At 43.1% G+C, this 12,850-nt stretch overlaps 1 protein-coding gene across 1 annotated transcript in view; it reads left to right on the top strand.

The window, feature by feature from the left end:
* CSMD1 (CUB and Sushi multiple domains 1) overlaps window positions 1–12,850 on the top strand; it is a 1,519,798-nt gene that overhangs the window by 1,453,452 nt on the left and 53,496 nt on the right. The window contains 2 exon segments of the mRNA XM_012645868.1: window positions 1,690–1,875; window positions 7,534–7,728. Of these exon segments, the coding sequence (XP_012501322.1) occupies window positions 1,690–1,875; window positions 7,534–7,728 (381 nt within the window).

Below are 12,850 nucleotides of genomic sequence, written 5' to 3'. Positions count from 1 at the left end.
CTGGGTGTGAGTCCTTTTACTGCAGGGCTTCATATGTGTTTGTGGAATGGCACCTGTCCCATTTCACCTGACAGAGAAAAGCCATTTCATTCTACTCAAACCCCGAATGAGGTTTTTAAGGGAGCTGAACACTGGGTGTGCTTCAGTGAGCAGAAGGAAAATGAGGGTTTGTGAGCACGAACAAATGACTATCTGAGCGCACTATGAGAGAAAGCGATGAGAAAACTAGATATTGGAACATTGTGAGACACAAACAGAATGGAAAATGACGAAATCTATGGCATTTGCACATTCAGTAAGTTAAGATGAACATTTTTTCCAAAAGCTAGGCAGTCTCCCCGTGGACTCATTGCTTCAACACAAAGATTATTCATTATTATTTTAACTAATAATAATGCCCACAATGATGCCTGCATATCTGTGGTTTTTCTTCCCTATCTACTACAAATGGATTAGTGCAGTGTGCCATACATACACATGTGTGTTCATGCACACACATACACATATATGTTTCTGATGGTTGAAATAGCTGATCTTAAATTTAAACACAAGAGAATTCTTAGACCTTGAATTTTCCAGAAGTTTGAATCTTATTAACACTTAATTTTCTTTTACTTTCTGATAATTTTCCATTATGCTTATTTAATATTGTGATAAACAAAGTAGAACCAAAACAACTAACCAAAAAAACTCCAACTAAACCACAGATAACCTCGCAGAACAGAAAACGGTCCCAGCCGAGAGCTGTAAGATCTACTCTCTGGCCACAGGTTTTACTCAAAGTCGTTGTGCCACGCTAGGCCGGTAGTTCATCTTTCTGACTCTCAGTTTCCTTTATCTGTAAAATTATGCTTACATAAACTTGTTCATGAAGTTCTTCCAGCTCTAACACGCTGCATGTATGTTCTCATTAGAAATCATGTGCAAAAAAGCTTAAATTATCTCAGTTTAAATCCATGGTGTGAACAATGTCTCTAATGTTGACTGAGTGAAAGGAGACCCTTGATTTAGTTACTGCAAAGCTCTTCTTCAGCAAGAGCACCGGAATTGGGTGCGGGATTGTTGGGGATGCCGTCCTCTGCCGGCACCGGTTTCATTATCGTAGTGTGTAGGCACATAACTTGAGAATTTTTTCCTTGACTCGACATAGATAAGTCTGGATGGGAGCTAGTGAATTTAAGAAGAAAGTGTTTACACTGAATTCTCCCCCACACCTTACTTGTTTTAAAAATTTCCTCTCGGCGCATGCATCTCTCTTGCACGGCCTTTCACGGGGAAGCCGACCTGTGTCCCAGCGGGCTGTGCCTTCCGCCCTGGGCGTCTCTCCCTCCTGCCTCCCATATCTTACGTCTTCACACCTCGTTTTCTGACAGATAACTTATAAGCTATTAGTTTGCAATAATAGGTTCATTGCAGATCTTAGGTAAGTTATTTGTCTTGTAACAGAACCTGAGCTGGATAATTATAAAGATATTTTCTGACCATGTTTCCATTGTCTGTCATTGACCTTTAGTGTTCTTAAAATTTTAAAAATGTGTATTCTTATGCCACACCCTAGGAATATAATTAACAGTTTTCGTAAGCATTTGAGATGAAAACTAGGAAAAATAATAATTAATGATTCATATTTCTAATAAATAGAAACAGTTTCCTACAAGAATAAGACGAATTTGTTCCATCTCTCTTCAGCTGTGTCCTGTGGAATCCCAGAATCCCCAGGAAACGGTTCCTTCACGGGTAACGAGTTCACTTTGGACAGTAAGGTGACCTATGAATGCAACGAGGGCTTTAAGCTAGAAGCCGGTCAGCAGGTGACGGCGGTGTGCCGGGAGGACGGACTCTGGAGCAACAAGGGGAAGCCGCCCGCCTGCAAAGGTAAGTGCCCACGTGTGTTCGCCCGTCTTTGTAGGTTTGCGGGAACCGGGTCCAGCGGGGAAAGCGCTGAGTTCCGGGCTGCAGGGGTCCCCCACCCCACGGTGCGGGTACTTGGGCTCTTTCATCGTAGCAATATGAAAACTAGATTTATTCCATGTAAAACGCTCCAGCTATTTGAAATGCGCTATGCACTCTCGAAAGTTAGATGGATGCCGTTGGTCCCATCAGTGTAGATACCGTGTAATTTATACCGCCAATCCTGTTCTGAGATGCCGTTTTCAATTTGGGGAGATGAAATCTAGAGGAAGTTGAGACATTAAGCCCAGCAACAGCCCTCTACACAGATATCAAGACGTAATTCAGCGCGAGTTTTCTTCTTCGTCTCCCGTCGAATTCTAAGTTCTTTGATGCCGAGACAATGTCTAATTTATTTGTGTATTGCCTGTGCTGCACGGCACATTGAGGCACAGTGAAGAAAGCACTAATTTGATTTGCAAAGTGAGGTAAGTTTTCTAGAAAGCTGTTTATAGTCTATGATAATATTCTTAAAAGGGTCAAAAGTTTGTATCCATTCTGGAACCCTAGTCTTACAAAAATAGTGAAGTCTATAATGCAAAGTCAAATAAACGTTCCTTCTCTCTCTTTCTCACACATAGACACACACACACACACAGACACACACACACACACACACACACACACACACACATACACATACAATTTCTTCAGCAAGATTTTCATTTCAGGGATGTTAAAACTAGGCTCAAGTTGGAAATAATGTAACCTCCCACCTTCTCTAAATTAGAGACTATCTAATATTTCTATATATACAATGGTATTTTTGCTGTAGCAGAATAAATGATTTTATTATTGAAGACCATATTAAAGAAAGTGAACTACTTAGATATGAATATATAAATGTCTATGGAAAATAGTTGAATTCTCACCAACAGTTTTTATTTTTTTTTGCTATCACTTTCATCATTTTTATTGCATTTCCTTAGATTCAGTTAGGCAATATGAAACAACAATAATATTTCCTGGTTATTTTCAACTTAATAAGGTACTGTTTTATGGCAATTAAGTAATGCAGTGGAAAGCTAGGATAGCAAGATACATTGGTATGATTTCTGAGTTCCGTCTGAAACAAAATTATTCTCTCAGAATAAGAATTTAATCTGACGGATGGCAATAACACAAATGTTTTGGGTTGATTTGAATAAGAATGACTTCCCAGACATTTAAAGCAGTGCTCATTTTGCACGTAGCCTGGAGATCATTAATGATGATGCCACCTTTAAAGTGTGTATTACCTGCTAGATTTTTCAAATACTTACCTATAAAACTCATAAAAAAAAAAAAAAACCCTGAAAAGGTGGGATACTGGTGACCTTACAAACGAGATGAAAGCTACTAATTTGCAGAGCTGAGGCTTGAATCCCGCTCTCTCTGGTTTTAAATCCTATGACCCTTTCACGATGCCGTATTCCTCTACTCTGAGTGTGTTAAAATCCTCTACAGAGCTTTAAAGTAAATACTAGTATCCAGATTTGACCCCCAGGGATTCTGAGTTAACCACTCTTGGGTGGAGACCAGGCATCTGTTTTTCATAGACTTTTTTTTTAAGTTCTCTGGGTGTTATGCTTAAAATGTCAAGTATATGCTATTCCTATAAAACGGGTTTTACAGGAAAACCCATTTTAAATTTGTATACTCTTTGAGAGAGACTTGATAAATGACAAGGTAACTACATAATATATAATTTTTATTTTCACATCTTTTGTGTTTTTGTTTAATAGACTTTATCTTTTAGAGTTTTAGATTCACAGCAAAATTGAGTGGAAGGTTCAGAGTGTCCCAGTACACACCCCGCCTCCCCCCGGCCCCGCAGCACGCACAGCCCCCCCGCTAAACACACCTCACCCGAGTGGTGTGTGTGCTGCAGAGGATGAACCCACATTGGCATGTCGTCACCCAGAGACCGGGGTTGACACTGGGGCTCACTCCTGGTGCTGACATCCTATGGGTTTGGATAAACGCGGAGTGACACAGACTCACCGTTACAGTGTCACACGGGGCAGATTCTCTGCCCTAAAAATCCCTCGTGCTCCATCTGCTCATCCCTCCTCCCCCAACCCCTGACAACCACTGATCTTGTTACCGTCTCAGTAGTTTTTCCTTTTCTGGAATGTCATATAGTTGGAATCCCACAGTGAGAAAAGGCTACTGCTTTTTCAGATGGACTCTTTGAGTCGGCAGCATGCATTTAAGTTTCCTCCATGTCTTGCGTGGCTCTGTAGCTCATTTCTTTTTTTGCTGAAAAATATTCCCTTGTCTGTCTGCACCAGGGTTTATGTTCCCATTCACCTGCTGAAGGACGTCTTGGCTGCGTCCAAGTTTTGCAGTTATGAGCAATACTTACATAAACTACTATGCATTCATTTTTACAACCTTTTATGTTTGTGCCTTGTATTTAAATATAAACATTTTAGGTACACATGTAATTTTATACGTGCATACCTATGTGTGTTTGTGTCTGTATGGGTATGTGTTTGTGTGCATATATATTTGTACCACGAGGCAGCAGATTCTTTCACTGGTACTTAGTTTGTTTCTGTTTTTCTCTGGGGAAAAAAGAAAAGTCATATCAACCTTCATTTCTTTTAGCCTAATTGAAAAACGATGTTTTGTGCTCATCAGGCCTCAATCCCTTAGATCTATTGGTTGGCTTTTCTCTGGCCATCAATAGTGTATAGAAAACCACAAAAAAAAGAGTGAAAAATGGAAGAAAAAGCAGCTGCAATTTCATCAGCCAGAACCAAGCACCTCAACCCTTTAAATACGTTTGAACTATTTTCCTTCCACCCGTGAGAATGAAAAACTGTCGACAAATTAAATTCAGCAGAGTTTATTCGTGTTAGCAATGATTCATGCATTGGGCAATCCTCCAAACCAGAAGGGGTTCAGAGAGCCCCACCCCCCGCCCGGGCAGGCGCATCCCTGGGCAGAAGGAAGCAGCTGGATGGGCTGCAGGTGGGCCTGGCTCATGTGGGCGTGGTCTGACCAGCGGGCAGCCTGTGATTGGCTGAGGCTCAGGGACCTGTTACAAGAGTATCCTCTTATTAGGTTGTGGTTTGTTTGCATTCTAAGTTAGGCTGCAGTTCACAATGGAAGAATGTGAAGATTTTTTGTTCTCATTAATCCAATCAAGAAAGACTGACATAATATATGAATTAAGAATGAGCATACTTTGGGGTGGAGGAGGAAGGGTACTCCAGCCAGAGCCAACTGCCGGTGCTGAAGCCAGGTGTCTGTTTGCACCTGGTAGAAAAGATTTACTGGGACCGTCGCCTTAGGTGTGTCTCCACTGGTGAGAGACTGGGTCTTAAACAGCCTTTGTTCACAGTGAGCTAGAACCAGGTAGCATGACTCTAAGGATGCAAGTTGTTTTCAAGGCGACTGTGAGCAAGGAAAGTTTTAAGGAAATCACTTTCCCGTTGCTGAGCATCCGTGTTTACTCTTCCCTCACGTCCCTGTTGGCGTGGGTTCTCTCAACCAGGGTGTTTCTCTTCTCCATCCTTCTCAACCGTGCTTTAGAAAAGAGAGGCTTCATTGTAACCTGCTGGGATGCCTTGCAGCACCTAGACTTATTATGCGGACACTGGAGTCAAAACCGTGGCATTGGTACAAGGAAAGAGCAATGGCACAGAACACAGGGCTCAGGAAAATATTTATTCGATTCTTTAATGAAAGTGACATTGCAGCACAGCAAGAGAACAGATGGTCTCTTCAAAAATGGTCCAAGTGGGTATCGGCATGGGGAAAACGAAACTTGACCCTGTATCATAGAGCGTACAAAATCTGTGCAAGGTGGTAAAGACCTCAGCGTGAAAGGTAAAATGCAAAGTGCTAAAAACGCAGCGTCCCGGATCCCACCATCCCGCCGACATGAGCCTGGCTCAGCGAAGCCTGCATGAGGAAGTCCGCTTCCCCGTAACACAGGGAAATGGATACAATCAGCCGTGTTAAGTTTCAGCATGTCTGTTCCTCAGAACACGCGACCAAGAGCTTGGTAAAGGCGAGCCCAGAACAGGCGAAGTTATTTGAAGGGCACGTGTCAAACAAATACTGTCTAAAGAATTCCAGAAAGAAAAATGCAGAAAATCTAGTAGTTGGCACTACACTGCCCCCCCACCAGAATTTATAACTTTGTAAAACAAAAAAGAAGACACCAGGTGTTGAAAAGAATGCTAAACAACTGAAACTCAAATGCATTGTTGGTGACAGTGTACGTTGATGTATTCATTTTGGAAAAATAAAATATTTGGTGGCATCTACTAAACCTGAAAATAACTCATGAGCCAAGATTCCCACTCCTAGAAACATGTGCATGTGTATGTTTATCTAAAAATTACCTAAGAGAAATAAATGTAAGGATTATTTTTATATTAGCATTTTTTTCATATTTTAAACCTCATTGATATTACTGTGATAATACCAAAAAGGCCTATTTTTTTAAAGTTTATTTGCACATAGTGTTTATAAATTACCGAGAGAAGACTAAATGATATTTTTGTAACATTTTTGGTTATGTTTGACTCAATTATAATGAACTTGTGTAGAATTTAAATGTAAAATATATTTATACTATGATTCTGAAAGAAACTATGGTTTCTCTAGCCAATTCTTTCAGGTTTAGTAAATTAAGCAATCTGGTCACTTTTGTTGGTAATTGATTGTGGCGGATGTTAGCTAATTAGATGCTTCATATTTAGAGAAGTGGTCTGGTCCCAACTCCGTATACTTTATTTTAAATCTTATTGTGCTTTTCAGAAAAATACACTCGCATGCAACCAAAGCTTTGCATGTATTTTCAGCATATTTATAAATTCCTTGCAGTCCACCCTAATATTATATGACTGCTACCAGTACTGTTGCTGCTACTGCTACTAATTACTACTGCTATTAGAATTGTTACCACTTAGTAACTGTTAACACTGTTACTACTGCTACTATTTCTACTGCTATTACAATTGCTACCACTGCTCTTTAATAAGTAACTACTATATCCCAGGCCTTTTCCTGGTGGCACAAGTAGATTATCTCCTTCAATGTTTGTTAAACATCTTTCTGAACAGTATCAATGCAGTGTGCCTGTATGTGTCTGTGTGCTTACAAATCCGGTAATATGCAGATATACTACATATGTGTGTTTCCTAGACAGGAAGACGTGAGAGCATCTGATTTTCTGGAAATTACTGTCCAAGCTGGTTTTCAGTTACACAGTTACTATCCCAAGTTCCTCAGAGGATATCAAGACAAATTACTTGTACGATTTCTATACGTATGTGCTCATTACCCTGGTGAAAATTTTCAACTCCCGCGCACCACATACCTTGTGGAAGGGATTTGCCCCTTTGCGTCTCAGTCTGAAGGCAGCTTTCCAACACATCCGTAATGAGGCAGTTGGGAGCATTTTGCATATGGGATCGTTCCCACGGGATCATGTGGGTCACAGAGGAACTCTGAAATCACATGGGACGGCATTGATTTTTCCCTGCACAGTCGGCTTCATGGAGTAGGCTCTGACCACGCAAAGCAAGCAGGGTCTGATCCCTGTAGGAAAAAATGATGACACTGAGTATGTTTCCCTCCTAGCGGTCCCTTGCCCCAGCATCGAAGCTCAGCTCTCGGAACACGTCATCTGGAGGCTGGTTTCGGGATCGCTGAATGAGTATGGAGCCCAGGTGTTGCTGAGCTGCAGCCCTGGCTACTATTTGGAGGGCCGGAGGCTCGTTCAGTGCCAAGCTAACGGGACATGGAGCGCAGGAGAGGAGAGGCCCAGCTGCAAAGGTAAGTGACGAGCAAAGTACTCCCAGGTGCGAAATTACTGAATTACTTACATCCGTGGCATCCCCTTCAATGGCATTATACTCTGTCATCGTCCTGTAGATCAAAACTAGTCCTGTAGGCCAAAGGCATATGGCATGTCTTTCATTCCAAGGACAAATATGTATTTTTATGTGACATTCTTAAAACATACGACTGCTGGATTAGAAGTTAAATGTTGCACTTTCCTTGTTCGTGATTATATTTTATAAACTTTAAAGTATTAGAACATTCAAATATTTCAAATCAGCTCAAAAACAAAGCAGGCCTGTGTTTCAAAAGATAACTCTTACTCCACACACTGACTGTTCCAAAGTTCTAATTAGGGTCTTGGGAAATGGTGTTTATGCTGAAGATATCGTGTTCTCGAATAATGACTGTCTGGAAGGGAAGATGATTATTCTCTTAGGTACAAGATAAGTGGTTAAGGCTTTGAGCGAGTTTCATACGAAATATGAATAATCAGAAAAAATAAAACAATATTGGTATTGTTCAGAGCACTGTTTGATTCAGACATACTTAATAATACAATCTGCAGTTGATTGTTCGCAGGAAATTATCATGCAGAGGAACAAGTAGTTAGACCAGCGTGTAATTCCTGAGGTACGCAGCTTAGTAAGAATAAACCAGAATTCAAACACAGAAAAAGACACAACAATGAATGCTTAGCTACCTTCGATGCTAATTTTAATTCGATGTTTAATAGAACAAATGTTAATTGTGCACGTAATACAGACTCTTCACCAGGAACACAAAGAAATCAGGAAGGATCGCTGACCTCAAGGAGTTGTGAGTCCTGGTTTCCCCAGGATAGCCCCGCCTGAAGCCTCTTTCCCGGGGAATTGTCAGTGGTTCCTTGTCACTCTGACGAGTGTCCTGGTTTGCACGATTAATGACCTGGTCACAGAGTTTGTGGTGAATTCCTCTCTGCTACACTTCCGCCCCATGGTAAGCGCCTCCTTGCTGGTCTTCCACATCTACCCACCCTGGAATGTCAACTTGTGACCTGGAGACTCCAGTGGTAGGGCCACCGAGGCGCGATGAGAAGGATTTGGAAGCACTTACCTTGTGCCTCTTTCAGACTCTTCCAGCCAACACCATTTTGTCGGTTTCAAACCAGAAACAGGATCTTAAAGATAGACCCCACTGACTCCCTGGAGCTGGGGTGTTCTCACAGGCTTCTGCAGACGCAACAAGCCCAACATGGCTGCTGCTTGTCTTCCTAATTCTCCAGGGATGCCCAGCTACAAAGTCCCTATCTGCTCAGGGCAGGGGCAGGCTGGATGGATGCCGGCTGTGCCACAGCCTTTTACGCTAACGGCTCAAGCCGCCATTCCAGAAGAGTTTACTCTTACATTTGAGAGCCTTCTGTGTAAGGGAATGGTCACAGAAACCAGGCTCCCGTGAGTCTTGCCCCAAACTCATTAGCAACAAGGCACCAACTTCGCTGGGGGAAGAAAGCAAAGTCCTTGATTAGTATTTCTGCGTCCAGCCTCCAACATTCTAGAAAGTCCGTTTTCCTGACTCTGATCTCACCCTCTGTATGCTGGTGGTTCTGATGCAGAGTTTGGTACAGGGACAGCGACCACTCATCCATTCTTTTCCTGTACCCAGCCGTCTCGGGACACGTGTTTATTTTGTAAACTGACGTCTGTCCGTGGATGCACACGGCCCGGGCACAGCTGTCCTCGCACTTGGTGATTTGTCTCTTGAATGTCATCATGGACATGTGGCAGTTTCCCAGAATCGGTGGATTCTAACTGAAGTCATTCTTTGCTTTTTTTGTTCTTGTGTTTTGATCAGTGTTTGCAGTTCAGATGGTCACAATTTGGCCAGGGGGGTCCCTCTCACACAGCTTCTTCATTTTGTCCTTCTGACACCTCTAAAAGGTCCTTGTGTTGCCAAAGAGACAGGACAGTCTGTGCTCCTCCTGACTATTTCTTACCAGACATGGAATCAGCCGTTCTCCAAGGAGCCCTGGAGCCTTCTGGTGGAAAACGGGATTAGAGACAAAATCTGTGCCGGGGAAAGGTGTTCTATCACGCATGTGACCAACGGGAAAGGTGACGTGGAGTTTACTGTCACCCTCTGACCCAGCTGACACTTTTCTGTCTGTTTTCTTTTACCCCCAAAAGGCCTGATGTTGATACTGTTGAATTTATTTCTGTTTCTACTTTTTTTTTTTTTTGCTGAATTTCTCAATAACAAAAGAGCTTATGAAAGCTTTTTTCCTCTTTTAGGAAATATAAATGTCATATTAGATATGAGAATACTTGACTTTGTGTTTAAATTGTGGTGCTGTCTGAAATTTCAGAAGACTCTATCACCCACGACTCCCCTTCTTCCCTCTTGCCTAAGTGTTTTGGAAATGACATCAGAGTACAGGAGTCTAGAAACCTCCGCCATCAACATATGCAGTAAGCCCTCTACGAAAAATGCATCACTCAGAACACCCTAACGTTGAATTTTCTTGATAATACGCACAAGTAAATGCCCAACTAACATCAGATGACACCAGAGACAGCTCATTGCCCCAGAGACAGCTGATTTCATGTTTGACCATTTTCGCTTTGAGTGAGACCTCCCTTTTGACTTATATCCAGTGACTGATCTTGGATCTATCTCTCTAAGCCTAATAAAACAATTCCAGACTCTGGTCTACACAGCATGCCTTCAAGTATTTGAAGACAACCACTGTGAGTTCCCTGAGCCTTCTGTTCATGATAAAGAGCCCCCACCCCTCACGCCAGCCACGCCGGCCACTCACTGCTCATGAGGGTCTGCGGGTCCATCGGCCTTTTCCCAGCTAGAACATATTTGAAAGCACCTGCTCTTGACCTGGTACTTACTGATCATACCACAAGTAATATCCGTATTTTGGATAGGAATGCTGTTTTTACGGGTATGAGAAATAATATGCTACATTGAGGTTTGTTTTAAATTAGAGTAAATTTCAACGTGGATGGTAGAAGGGAAGGAAAGGGGAAAGGAGGTTTCCTGCGGGAAGGGAGGCAATGGCTTGTGGTCCACGGTAATCAAGAGAAAACGCGCTGCGGCTGGCAAGTTGGGGACGTTCTGGACGCCACCGGCGGAGCATCTTGCGCAGGCGAGGACTCGCTCTGAGAGTTCGAGGGAGGCATTTGGGATTGTGAATATTATTAACAGTCCATTTTTAGTGGAAGAGGAAAAAAAGCAATGAATTCATTTTTTAGAAACTTCGGGGGAGAGAGTAACATGGAAATGAGGCCTTCTCTGTGCTGTCTGCAAAGGCTATTTTTAGTGGTTCTTCCTTTCTGTGAGGCTCGTTTCCCCAAATTGTCGCTGCTGTCCTCATCGGGGTGTCGGGTTTGCTACCCAAGGAAACGCTAGCTCAGAACCCCCTTATCCAGCCACTGGAAAGCTAACACTTTGCTCTATTAGTTCTTTACAATGCAGTAAACCTTATTGGGGAAAAAAATTAAAATCGTCACCAGAATGTTTTTAACAGCGGCTTAAAGGATAGAAAGACCTGCAACAGCGGAGGGAGGCTGCCTGGGTCCATCAGGAGCACTGAGACCTCCAAGAGGAATCGAACTCAAATCTCATTGTTATTTGATGCTTTCCTGGCAAGCCCTGGAGTTTCAGGACAAGATCCAATTATCTTAAATGGTGACAAATGGATCTTTAAATATCATAGTTCAAGGCGAAGTTCACGCTATGTTTGGAAAAAGGCTTAATGAAAAGTTCATGACAAATGGTAAAAATATAAATCCTGCTCGAATTCATTGACATTTGGTACAGCAAACATGTTAGCAATATTACCAAAGGCATCAGATATGACACTCTAATAATTTAACAATCCCCAGAACTAATAAATCATGGAGGCTTTTTCAATGACAATAATGTTCTGATCGTGATGTACTCTCAGGCTGAGCTTCCAAACTTCCGCTGAGCAACCACCCTGAGAACCTGGCCTGGCCGTGTGTCTGACCTTTTAAATTGAGCCTGGGTTGCCCATCTTAGAGTGAAATCAGCTGCATTAAAAGGGACCATCTCAGTGGTACATACGTAAAATGTTTTCTTCCCTTAACTTTAAAGATTTTTGCACTTTTTATTCAATGTACTGAATGGGTCCTGACTTATTACTAATCCTGAGTGAGGCTGATTAAGCACTTACATCATCCTCCCTTTGAGTCCAATGCACGACCTACGTGGTAGCCGCCACTATCCACCCATAACAGGGCCCGGTGACGTTTAGGAAGTTGGCCAGACTCGCCCAGCTGGTACTTGGAGAACTAGGCTTGACCCCGGGCAGCCCACAACAGAATCCGTGTTTTGCGTCGCTGTGTCTTATTGGCTCCTGTCAGTTTACTATTAATAAGGACTCGGGAGTGTTTGCCACCTGCCAGCTTTGCCCTGAGCACCGAGCAAATCGGAACTCGCGGAACGCTCTTCACCCTGCACTTTGAGTGGTTTTCCTAACACTTTCATTCTTACCTGAACCCCCGTGATATTCTGAAATTTAAAATAAATAAATAAAAGAGTCAAAATTTAAAACGCACGTGAGCCTCTGGTGCGAGGCTGCCCCTGCTGGCCTTGTGGCTTCCTTCCTTCTCTGAGAGGCTGCGGTTTTCTGTGCTGAAGCGTCCGTGGATCTGGGGTGCGGAGACTCGAGCAGTGTATTAAGGACACGCAACAGGTGCCCGCGAGTCTGTCTCCTAAACTGGAGCACGTCTGTGGGCGGCAGGGGCCGTGAGCAGCAGTCGTGCTGGGACAGCAGGTGTGAACGTGGGGAGCAGGGTCACCACACCCGCGGCCACCTGAGGTCTAGCTCGTACATCCAGCTTTTACTGAACGGCTCCACACGTCCTGCGTGGTCTGTGCTCTTCCAGAGCAGCAACTTACGCAAATGACTGAAAGAACAGAGCAGCTCGACACCACTGCAGCCGGGAGTCCTGGGTCTCAGTATCGCTTGCTCTGCCCTGGCCGATCGATTCTGGCGTAGACAATTCACATCCCTCACGTCTAGTGGGCTCACGGAGGGGCTCGCTACGATGACATCATCCTTGAGCTCACGGAGGGGCTCGCTACGATGACATCATCCTTG

Source organism: Propithecus coquereli, unplaced genomic scaffold (genome assembly GCF_000956105.1).
Source record: "Propithecus coquereli isolate 6110/MARCELLA unplaced genomic scaffold, Pcoq_1.0 Scaffold238, whole genome shotgun sequence".
NCBI classification, from domain to species: Eukaryota; Metazoa; Chordata; class Mammalia; order Primates; family Indriidae; genus Propithecus; species Propithecus coquereli.
This window is presented reverse-complemented; position numbering and strand designations above follow the sequence as displayed.